The 12,332-nt window shown below is 34.5% G+C and overlaps 1 protein-coding gene across 1 annotated transcript; it reads left to right on the top strand.

The window, feature by feature from the left end:
- On the top strand, window positions 1–11,614 carry LOC136233588 (pentatricopeptide repeat-containing protein At1g63330-like). The gene is made up of 6 exons (XM_066023323.1): window positions 1–1,877; window positions 3,972–4,037; window positions 4,178–5,502; window positions 7,377–7,562; window positions 9,419–9,683; window positions 9,909–11,614. Exons 1-3 carry the CDS (start codon window positions 195–197, stop codon window positions 5,240–5,242), a joined length of 2,814 nt encoding a protein of 937 aa, XP_065879395.1. The 5' UTR covers window positions 1–194; the 3' UTR covers window positions 5,243–5,502; window positions 7,377–7,562; window positions 9,419–9,683; window positions 9,909–11,614.
- The last annotated feature ends 718 nt before the right edge of the window (window positions 11,615–12,332 follow it).

A 12,332-nucleotide genomic window follows, 5' to 3' on the forward strand; every position in this document is an offset into this window, starting at 1 on the left:
TTGAATGTTTAATTTGGTCTTTTTACTCAAAATTTGATATGAAATTTGTTGAAAATTTCAGTAACGCATTTTGAGCGTGAGAATTTGCAACGGTAGACACGGAATCAGTAGCACAATTTCTAAATTCAAATTTGAGACAAATTGTTAGGGTTTCCCCTCTCACTCTCTCTCTCTGCAACTCCACCATTCACACCATGTCCATGCTTCTTTCTTCCTCTTCGGCTCGACTTCTGGTTCGTTCTCCATTTCTTCAGTTTTTTGGCATCATTTCTACTCTCCATACTTGTACTTCACCCTCAAGGTCAGATGATTTCGTTTCTTCTTTTCACAAGTTTCTTGGTATGGATCCCTTACCTGCTACTGAATTCAATAATTTATTGTGTGAGCTTAGAAGGATGAAACCTTCAATCTTTCAGTTCAGCAAATTGTTGTCTGCTTTTGTTAGGATGAACCGTTTTGAGACTGCCATTTCTTTGTCGGAGCAAATGGAATGCCTGAGAATAAGACCTGATCTTTATTCTTGTACCATCTTGATTAATTGCTTCTGCAATTTAGATTGTGTGGGTTTTGGATTCTCTGTTCTAGCTAGGATTTTCAAAATTGGTTTTGAGCCTAATATTATTACGTTTACTTCTCTGATTGATGGATTATGCAAGGAATGTAAAATTGATGATGCATTGAAGTTGTTTAATAAGATATCAGCTATGAAGTATAAACCTAACATTTATACTTATAGTGTGATTCTAAATGGTCTATGTAAAGTTGGAAATGTTCACTTGGCTAAGTGTTTAATTGGAAAAATGACTAAGAGAGGTTGCGAGCCTAATTTGGTGACTTATAATACCATCATTGATGGTCTTTGCAAACATAATTTAGTTACTCAATCATTCGACCTTTTAAAAAAGATGAAGAGTCGAGGCATTTTGCCTGATGTTGTTACTTATAGCTCATTAATTCATGGGCTATGCTATTCGAGCAAGTGGAAGGAAGTTGCACTTTTGCTTAGTGAAATGTTGGATAGTAATGTAGCACTAAATATCGTTACTTACAACATATTGATCGATAAACTTTGTAAAGAAGGATTTATAACAAAATCTGAATGTATTTTGGGAATGATGATCCAAAGAGGTTTAAAACCTAATGTGATCACATACAGCTCGTTAATAGATGGGTATGGTCTACACGGACAAATGCATCGAGTAGACAAAGTGTTTAATGTGATGAGGAGGAAAGGTTGTAATCCTAATGTTCAGACTTACAACATCTTGATTAATTTGTATTGTAAGAGGAAAATGATAGATGTTGCCAACCATCTTATTGATGAAATGCTTCGTGAAGGTTTGGTTCCCGATGTTTATACTTGTAACTCTTTTATACACGGTCTATGCCTTGCAAAAGGACCTTGGGTAGCCCTAGACTTTTCTAAGAAGCTGTGTGCACGTGGCTATCTTTTGAATAATGTAACTTACTCAATTCTGCTACATGGTCTTTGTCAACAAGGGTGCCTTGATGTTGCTATTTCGTTATTTCATGAAATGCAAGTGCACCAGTTGAAGCCTGACATAGTTACATATAGTATCCTAATAGATAGCATGTTCAAAGTTGGAAGGCTCGAAGATGCAAAGGAATTACTTTCTAGGCTTTGTGTTGATGGGTTGCAGTCAGATATTTACACCTTTAATATAATAATTGGTGGACTTATCAAAGGAGGAAGGGTGGATGAGGCGTATAGTGTCTTTAAGAAAATGGAAGAAAATGGTTGCTCCCCGGATAAGTGCTCTTATAATATCATGATTGGTGGATTTCTCCGGCACAATAATCTATCAAGGGCAGAAGAGCTTAATAATGAGATGCGTGATAAGGGTTTAAGGGGTTGGTGACACAACACTTGCGTTGGCAGTGGATATGAATCTGATTCTGAAATTACTATACCTTTATATTTGTGGATATCAAGGTAAAACGATTAACTGAACTTTTCTTATGTTGCAACTCTTTTCAAATGGTTTTTGTGCTGTGAACTTATATTACTCTCATCTTGCTGTTTGCGAAGCATACTTTGAATGCTTACCAAAGCCTTGTGTTGCTTTGCTTTGAGTTTTTTCCGTTGGGAATTCAACATACAATAAGCATACTCTTAATTACTTAACTATTATATATCAACTAAGAGTGGAAAAATGTAATCGTTGTCTTAATGTTTTTGCAGTTATGCTCATAACAACAATTCATCCCACAATAGGGATAAATGACGTGTGTTGTACCAACTATACATGGACAAATATTTGGAGAGCGTACCAGAAGATGAAGAATGAGACACTTAGGTAAAATTAGCTGTTAACAGTCTTTTTATAGGCAGATTGACCATATGAAAAACTAAAGAATACACTTTTTTTTAGTCTTTTATGTTGTGAGATTAAGAGCTTGGTCTTGTGTAGTAAAGTTCTATTGTAGGGTTCTTGTGAGGACTACCACATTGGAAACCAGTTTGAATCTTCATTGTAGTATATAGTTTTGATGTAGTCAATGTTGTTCTTTGTGACTATTTTCATGTTTATCATGTTATCATGTGCCTAATGTTTAATATATAGGATTTAGTTAATACCTGTGATGTTTATAAAATATTTAATTTATAGGATTTAAGCTACTTCATTTTGCAAATGAAACTGACTGGAAATTAGTGTTTTCTTCACAAAATGTTTCTCTGAATTTACCTATGTTATTTTACAGTTATATTTATATGTTTCTTGATTTTGTTTTTACTCATTTTGATTGAGATAGAATTTTATCTAATTTGTGTGCTTATGCTTTTTCCTCTTTTTTGCTAGTTAAGCAATAGTGCTTGAAATGGTCTACTATAATAATCTCTATGTTGTCAATTGAAAACCGTTCCCTTCAGCTTTAGGCAAATGAACTTATGCATGAGATGCGTGAGAAGGGATTAAGGGTAGTTGACACCACACTTGCGTTAGAAGTGGATACTAATCTCATTCTGAAACTACTATAAATTTCTATTTGTGGATATTAAGGTAAAACAATGAACTGAGCTTTTCTGATGTTGCAATTTCTTTCAAATGATTTTTGTGTTGCATTGAGTTTCTATCAATTTGTAAGAGATGGTAAATGCTAATGCGGTCTTAATATTGTGCAGTTGTGCTAATAACAACAATTCATCCAACAATGGGAAAAAGGGGCTTGTGTTGTATCAAACTCTCAGATGGCCTAAAAATTTTGAACAGTGTGCCAGAAGATGAAGAATCTGTCACACGTAGGTAAGATTAGTGGTTAGCGGTTGTTGTTTTCTATAGGCAATTGACAACAGAACAAAAGGAAGAATAGGCACCTGCCTTTTTTTCTTGTTATCCTATTTTGGGTTCTGGAACAATATGTTGCGAGATTAGAGGCTTGTTCTTGTATAGTGAAGTTTGATTCTAGGGTTCTTGTGGGGACTGCCAAACCAGTTTGAATCTTCATTTTCAGCTTAGTTACTTCACTGCTATTCTTTGTGACTATTTGTGTGCTCGTTTCGTTTATCAATGTTCACTAATTGAAACTACATATGCATTTGACATGGCTCACATGTTTAGGACAATCTTAGTCGGTGTATTCCAGTAAGGATATTAGGCAGTCAAATAAAGTTTTATTCTGTAAGACTTTCTTGAGAAGTGGACTTTAAAAGTTAGATATTGAGGGATCAATTCTCTCTCATTTCTCTCCTTCTTACCCTCACTTGCCGTGTCCAACTCTTTCTATGCTTTTTCTATGTCTCATATATGTTAATTGAAAAGCTATTGTGCTTATACTAGAATTGTTTATAAGAGCTTTATGATTGTTAGGGCTCCTGGCTTTTTTGATTGTGGTTATTCTTCAAAATGTTGTTTAGCTCTTACTTCTTTTTGTTAGTTTTTTTTTTTTAAAACACAAATTGGTACTATCAAATGACTTTGTCTGATTTGGTTGCTGTTTCCCTTGACCAGATGAGGAGTTTGGTTGCGATCCTTGGGAGAACCTTATTTTTCTCTAGACTTTGTTTGGCCAGAAAGGTTAGTATCTTTTAGTTTGTCCTAGACTTTTGTTCATTTTATTTTGGTCTCAAGCTCTCAAAATAACTGAGATTTTGTTTGTTATGTTATGTAATTTTTTTTTGGGATAAAAAGTGATGATGGTTATATTAATAATACAGAGTTGTATGATATCGGTTCCAGTTGGTTCATATTGGATGTCGCCACTTGTCAATAGCATAACTGAAGTTGTTACCAATTATAAGTTAATTGCAACACATGCATCTTTAGATGAGGACAAGATTGTAGAAAGGAACTTGAATGTGATTCTTTCGGCCATGGAAAATGATCCAATGTCTAGTGGAGGAATCTGTACTGCTCATCTTTTGGAGCTATGCAATGCAGGAAAAGTTTCAATTGCTGCTAGATTGCTGCAATCATTACAGGGTAAAAACATCTTCCCTGTTCCCGATGCTTATAATCTTATTGTGGAAGCAGCAGGCAAAGTAAATAAGGTTGAGATTGTCTCCCAGGTTTTCAAGGATCTACTAATGTCTTGTGAATCATTGCCTTCAAGTTCTTATTTTAGTCTTGCTAAGGGTTTTATAAGCACAAATGATAATAATTCTCTGCTTCTGAGACTTGTTGAGGAAGTTTTGGAGCATAATTTTCCAAGAAGTATGATGGTTTTAACGGTTATAAATAGAATTATCTTTGCCTTCGCTAAATCTAGGCAGTTCGACAAAGCGCTTCTAATATTTTATCAAATGAAGGGTTTGAATTGTATGCCAGACTTGATAACCTATAATACAGTTTTGGATATGTTAGGTCATGCAGGACGGGTTGATGAAATGCTCCATGAGTTTTCTTCCATGAAGGAAGCAGGAATTATCCCTGACTTTATTTCTTACAACACATTATTAAACCAGTTGCAAGAGGCTGGAAGGTTGGACTTGTGTCTGGTATACATAAGGGAGATGAGTGAGAGGGGTATTAGACCGGATTTGCTTACATATACTGCACTAATTCAGAGTTTTGGAAATTCAGGAAAGATTGAGGAACAATTGAGACTCTTCAATGAGATGAAAAAAAGTCGGATCCGTCCATCAATATACATATATAGATCACTAATCAATAGTTCAAAAAAAATGGGAAAGGAGGAGTTAGCTATGACCCTTTTGAAAGAAATGAAGGCGTCTCTTCCAAATCTGGCTGGTCCAAGAGATTTCAAACGAAAAGGTAGATAGTCAAGTGCACAGATTTCTGTAGGATTCACCAATTTCCCAACTTTACGATTTAATTCTACCTGGCTGCTCTTGTGGCCGTGGAAGGTCATAAACCAAAATCTCTTGACAGTGGAATACGAGACTTGCGCTTATTGATCCTCAATTACTGGATTTTTTTTTCTATATTACCTTAGTTGGGCCAGCGTCAACAGTTAACCTATTCCTTGACTTTGACCTAAGGGAGGAGGAATGCTCTGCTAAATATTGCTATGCTGGTTGTGGTATGTCACTTGATCCTTTTGCTTTCCTATTTACTTTTCTTGGTTAAATTTAAGTAGAGTAGTGATTCATACCAGCCTGTGATATTTTCTTATGTTACTGTCTAATCCTTTCTGTTACCACAGTAATTTTCACCTGGTCAGTGACTGACCAAGTGAATTTGGTCGGTCACCGTTAGATCTAAGTTTGTTAAAACCATATGGTGGAGATTAAAACAATCGTATGGCTTAGATTTGCACCTTCTACATCTAACGGTGACGGACCAAATTCACTTGGTGAGTCACTGACCAGGTGAAAACTACTGTCTGTCACCATTCTAGATGCTACTTTGCTTATATTATCATTTTCTGAAATATAACTGTAGCCATTAGTGATTCCAATTAAAAGTATACCATGCCTAACATATGAATCTGCAGAATTTAATTATTCACTTGCATATGACAAAGTATTCATTGCTGTTGTGGCTGTAATTGTGCAGAATGTATAATATCTTGACTTTATCATGGTTTAGTTTGAAACTTTGTTGATAAAATGTCAAATGTTCAATATATAAGATTTATGCATTTTTTTTTCATTTTAAGGAATTGATCAAATATTTAATATATAGATTTATGCTCATTTTTGCAAATGCAATGTGGAAATTAATGATTTGTTTCCCTGAATTTACCCATGTTATATATTGTGTCGCTGTTGTTGAATTTGTCATCATCATTATCAATGATGTGTAAGGACGATCTTCAATTTCGACATATCTCAAATTAGGTTAACCAGAACTGAAAGACTATCTTATGATTTTCAATTCTGAAATTTCCAATTAATGGTTTAGGTGTCAGTTTTCCATTTTCAAAGTCCAATAAATTCAGTTAAAGTTGGGGTTCAGGTTCTGCATCAGGCAAACTGCTTGAATCGACATATGATTTGTCTGCTGATGTAGTTTCCTCATTGCCATCTTAAGTATCATTCTTCTTATTAGGCTTCTCAACCTTTGGATTTGGCTTTGGCTTTGGAATTCTGCTAACACAGAAAAACCAAACAAATTGGAAAGTTGTTTCAACAGTTACAGTCACCAACTTATCTAAGTAAATGTATATTTAGTCTTAGAGAAATGAAATACACTTACTTTTTCTAGGTAACTGCAAAGAAGAACTCATTGTGCCCAAACACATCATCTCGCACTGTTTCCCTTACATGAGCAAGCAACAAAAAAGGCCAAGTAGTCATAATTGGTTTTTATATTGTAAGTAGGATTCATAAGTTCAAATCGTGGAATGATAAAAACTGTTGTTACAATCCACGGAAGATATTGATTTTTCTGGCAAAATACGCAGATTGCATTAAAAATGGTTCTTTATAATCTGAACAACATATCAAGAGTTCATTGTGTATGGTCATTTGTGAGATTTATTAGCTTGAGTAGTTTTCTATAGGGATTTGTGATAAAGATTTGAGCTATATATATGTGTGTTTGTGTTGGGGTCATGAGATGGGAGACTACGTTTTGGAGAAATCTGTTTTCGATATCGGGATTCTAGCTTAGAAAGGGTCCTCGGCCCCCGGCCTCTGGAATCACCCTTCTGACCCCTTGTCTCTGGAAAATTGAGGGTCCGGGTGCAAGATGACCCCTTGTCACTTGTGAGATATGTCTTCTAAGTAATGCTGACCTCAAAATATATCCTTTTCTCTGGTGCACTAGATTTGGTAATCCAATATCTTATATTTATTGCAAAGCGGACTTGACACTAGGGGTGTCAATTCGTGTTGTGTGGTCAATTATGGTCGTGTTGTTTGTGTAGTTCATAGATGGTGGGAGAATGGTATCTCAACTGTATTTGCTAGTGTTTGCTTATGCTACTTGATAAGCTGCTGCCACTTTCAGGCTTGGGATGGACAATGCTGCCATTTTTTTTTTTGTGGGATAGGATGCTGCCGCACAGCCAGACTTAGTCGTAGTATATTTTGGTGGTAATGATTCAATGGGACCTCATTCATCTGGACTAGGTCCTCATGTTCCAGTTCCTGAGTATATTGAGAACATGAGAAAGATTGTGACACACATATTAAGGTACTTTTCTACATGAGCCTGATGAAATATGTGAATTTCATTATTGTCTTTTTCAATGGAGTGATGTTAATAAACTTAGTAAAATGAAATAATAGCTCTATTAAGGGTGCTGTACGTTTCAATACCACAAGTTTCCTTTTTATTAATTTCCTATATATTTATATTTTTCGAAAAAAAAGGTTGCTGCTCTGTGTTATTTGTTCCATTTGTGCTCTCCCATTTGACCTTATATGAATTTTACTAAGCAGGTATATTTTTTTTTATGTTTTTTCGGACATGACTTCGAAATCAAAGCCTATCAAAGAAAACCCAAATCGTTGTCCTAAGCTGAAATATGTGATTAATCAACATTCCGGACTTCAAATAATAACTCGTCCTGTGGTCGGGGCTCGGGTTCTGCATCAGGCAAACTGCTTGAATCAGCAATTGATTTGTCTGCTGCTGCAGTTTCCTCATTGCTGTTAGAAGTATCTTTCTTCTTATTAGGCTTCTCAACCTTTGGCTTTGGCTTTGGAATTCTGCTAAAACAGAAAAACCAAACCAATTGGAAATTTGTCTCAACCGTTACGGTCATCAACTTATCTAAGTAAATATATATTTAGTTTCTAGAGAAATGAAATACATTTACTTTTTCTAGTTGCAATGAAGAACTCATTGTGCACAAACACAACATCTCTCACTGTTCTGTTTCCCCCACCCGAGCAAGCAACAAAAAAGGCCAATTAAAGTAGTCATAATTGTTTTTTATATTGAAATTAGGATTCATAAGTTCAAATCATGGAATCATAAGAACTCATGTTACAACCCACAGAAGATATTGAGTTTTTCAGAAAAATACATGGATTGCATTAAAACTGGAAACTCAACTTCAAGTCACATTTGAAAAGCCATAAGTTCTGTAATTTTTTAGGAACACATATTATCTAGGGTGATTGAAGCACGATTGAGTTTCACGCAGGATATGTTTCAACAAGGAGAGGTTTCCAATGAAACAAGTTGGCCTCTGTAATTCAGTTTAATTGCTCAAATGATGGTTGATACAGAAGAAACAAGGGGTGCCAGGGAGGGCCGCGGCCCCAGGCCTCCGGAATCACCCCTACCAGCGATGGTTCCAGCCTCTTTTCTCCAGAATATTGAGGCTTTGGGGTGCAAGATGACTCCCCAAAAGTATCTGCTGAAAAATATTTAGCTGAGAAAAATGTAAAATGAGACTGAAAAAAAGTTTTGATACGGGATCAATACTATGAGTTGTTCTTCTTCCTACTTTTTTCTTTGTTATGAGCTGCTAATTGATCTTTGTATTTATGGTTGAATGCATTGGTTTCATTTTCTAAGTTAAACGCATTGATTTAGTGCACATGAGAACTTGTTGGAGAATAAAGTTGAAATTTGTTTTTGAAAGGCTTACATGTCAAAGAATGCTAAACACATGGAAATTTACAAAATTATTCAATGTTTTTAGTTTAGGCACATCCTAATTGGGAAAATTAATTTCAAAATACGAATATTCTTTTAAGTTCTAATCCAATTAGTTAAATTCTAGTGACAAATTTAAAAGAAAACCAGATTATTATTAATTTCTAATTTAAATCTAATTTTTACTTTTTGCATTCTCTGTATTTGGACATCTGGACCTATGAGGTGGCTCTTTAATTATAAAATTGAACATAATCCTAGAGACAGTAAATTCAAGAAAGCAATGCACTAGGAGCATGAATAAACTTTGGCATTTGATTTTCTGCTGCACCACAGTTATATTTATATGTTTCTTGTTTTTGTTTTTAATCATTTTGATTCTGGTAGAATTTTATCTAATTTGTGTGTGATTAACATATCTTTTTTCCCTCTTTTGCTAGTTAAGAAAATGTACTTGAAATCATCTACATGAATTTGTCATCGAAATGCTGTGATGACACCAAGCTCAGACAGACAGATAGAAATGATTGAGATCAAACAGCAAACTTGATAACAGACCAAAACTTCACTAATCTTGTAGAAGACACCAAGCTCTACATGGTGGATCCAATTTTGGACGTGATTTTCAGACTTAGAAATAGTAGATCGGACGCGGGATTCATCAGGGTCAAACTCTACACGGGATCCTGAACTCATGCTATAAGGGTAACTATACTGATAATCTTGGTTTATACTTTATAGAGAATTAAAATTGTAGTGTTTTGGATGAGAGCTTGATATATGGAATTATAAGTAGCTTTTTAGCATACATTGTCCCTTCAAAAGAAAAGTTTTGATATAGATTAGATGTTTATTCTAAAACACTGTTATAAGGTCATTAATTAACATCCACTATTAAGTCTATAACTGATCATCTAACTATATGTCCAGGAATTAAATACGTTGCATATATAATCAATGGCAGCAAGCGAACACATCAATGGAGAACCAAAAGCTGCTGAAATTTTCGGGGCCACCGGGCTTGTAGGGAGAGAGCTGGTAAGACAGCTAATCTCGAAATGGAAGGTTTACGGTATAGCTAGAAGGTTTGATAACATTCCTATCCAAACTCCTAATTATATTTTCATATCATGTGACTTGTTAAATGCTCAAGAAATAGAAAAAAAAGCTATCATCTATTGTACAAAATGTTACTCGTATGTTTTAGATTACTTGGGCTGCCTAATTTCTACTAGATAGCAAAGAATGTTTGGAGCAGGATCTGAAAATGATGTCCAATACCAAATTTTTTTTATGTTGTTATGCTTTTGAGTTTTGTCCCTATCCGTCGGGAATCCAACTTACAATACGAGGGCTTATGGATGTAGTTTAATTACGGCTTAATATATCAACAGCCTCGTGATCTTGTCCAAAATGGTTGATTGACCCCTTCAACTTACATGGTGTTCCATTAGCCTCCTCAACTTGCTTAAAAATTGGCTACCTAGATTTGTTTAAGGTGATCTATTAGCCTCCTGAACTTGCTGGCAGTGATCTATTTGCTGTCTGAACTTGTTTAAGTGATATACATTTAAGTTGTCATAAAGAAATTTAAAACTTAAAAAATAAAGGCCTAATTCGTGATTCTTAGTCAGTAAAACAAATTAACTTTCTGTTTTGTATATCTTTATGACGCTTTTATAGATTTAGACACTTAATTATAATAATTTAAACAAGTTTATGGGACTAATAAAACTTTTTGGACAAGTTCAGAGGGCAACTGATGTATTAAACCTTTAATTATTGAACTATTATATTTCAACTGGGAGATTGTAAATCTTATCGTTGTTTTAATATTGTGCCGTTGTTCTAATATATTCAGCCAAAAATGTGATAAGTGGCATGTGTTGTACCAACTCTCATGACCTAAAGATTTTGAGAGCGTGCCAGGGAATCAAGAATGTGACGCGTGGGTAAAATTATTGGTTGTCGTTGCTACAGGAAGATTGATAGTGGGACAAAAAGAAGAATAGGCACCAAATGCTTCCTTGAATTTCTTACTTATTAGTGGTCAGTGACGGATCCAAGATTCACTGACATGGGTGTTTTGTAGTGGTCTCTCGTGATTTATGAGTGTAATTTGATATTTTTTGGTGTTTTTACATAATTTCCATAGATATTTTAGCGTTTTCTGACGACTAATGGGTGCTCAAACCCCTCTCTGGATCCGTCCCTGTTAGTGGCTGGCTCCAGTCCCTTATCATATTCAACATTTTGGAATCCGAATAGATGTATCACTTGTGAGATTTGTCATCCAAGTAATGCTTGCCTCACACTATATTGTTTTCTTTGGTGTTTGTCTTTTTGTTGTCTTTGTTTTGTGCTTGTTTGGTTTGCAGTTCATTTTTAGTAGCGTTGTCAAAAGACTCAAAACGTTTTATCGAGACAGTTGACCTCTTATGATAAAAGATTAGAAGTTTAATATTTTTCCACGATTTGTATCTTTTATTTGGACAATTTTAAGCTTTATTAGCAAATGGTGAAAGAGAAAAATTGTATAAAATTTTAAAATGGAAAAATATATTCTATAATATAATATCTTATATTTGAAGCTATGAAGCACTGATCCTTCTAAGAGATCATCTTGCGCGTATTAGATACTTTGGGGATATTAATATGGCGAGATATAGTTAGGAAGTATTCCTTTTTTTTTTTCTTTTCCTTTTTTAATTAGGGGATACATCAGATATATGCAGGAATATGTCGGTGATAGTTTTCATAAATTAATTAGATAAATTGTAGGGGTGTTTTAAAAAAAAACTTTGATAATATAGGGATTATGTAACAAATTAAATAAATTAATATTAACTCACCCACCCACCGTTTGTGCAAAACATACAGATATAAAAAAAATTATAACTCATCTAACCTATTCTCTATTTTCTCTCGACAAACACTAACTTCTAAAACCAAAAAAATTAACGGATATAGTTTTTAGATTTTATAGTTGTGATGAGATATCATGATGATGTGTTATATATGTTATTTGTGGTTTTATAATGACTTATGAGTGATATTTGTGGTTTTATAATGACTTTATAAATATGATTTGCGGTTCATATATTTATGTATCTTTTAAATTTTTCATTACAAATGATATATATTATTAATTATATAAAATTTGTCATATCCCCGTCGTATCTGTATCTCATTTTTTAGAAATGTTGTTTGTCGTACCCGTACCGGTGCTTCATAGATTTGAAGCAATGTGGACCTGAGTCTAGAGGTGGAAATTTGCGTAAAGTCTGTCCTGTTCATTATGGTTGTGTTGTTTGTGTAGTTCATAGAAGGTGGGACAACTGTATTTGCTAGACG

Source organism: Euphorbia lathyris, chromosome 6, assembly GCF_963576675.1.
Source record: "Euphorbia lathyris chromosome 6, ddEupLath1.1, whole genome shotgun sequence".
Taxonomy (NCBI): Eukaryota; Viridiplantae; Streptophyta; class Magnoliopsida; order Malpighiales; family Euphorbiaceae; genus Euphorbia; species Euphorbia lathyris.

What these genes read in the sequence shown, in the direction of transcription:
- LOC136233588 (XM_066023323.1), top strand. Translation starts at nt 195, where the DNA reads ATGTCCATGCTTCTTTCTTCCTCTTCGGCTCGACTTCTGGTTCGTTCT. An exon ending in ATAAGGGTTTAAGGGGTTGG is followed by an intron (nt 1,878 to 3,971) that starts TGACACAACACT and finishes TCCCTTGACCAG; the next exon opens with ATGAGGAGTTTGGTTGCGAT. An exon ending in GACTTTGTTTGGCCAGAAAG is followed by an intron (nt 4,038 to 4,177) that starts GTTAGTATCTTT and finishes TTAATAATACAG; the next exon opens with AGTTGTATGATATCGGTTCC.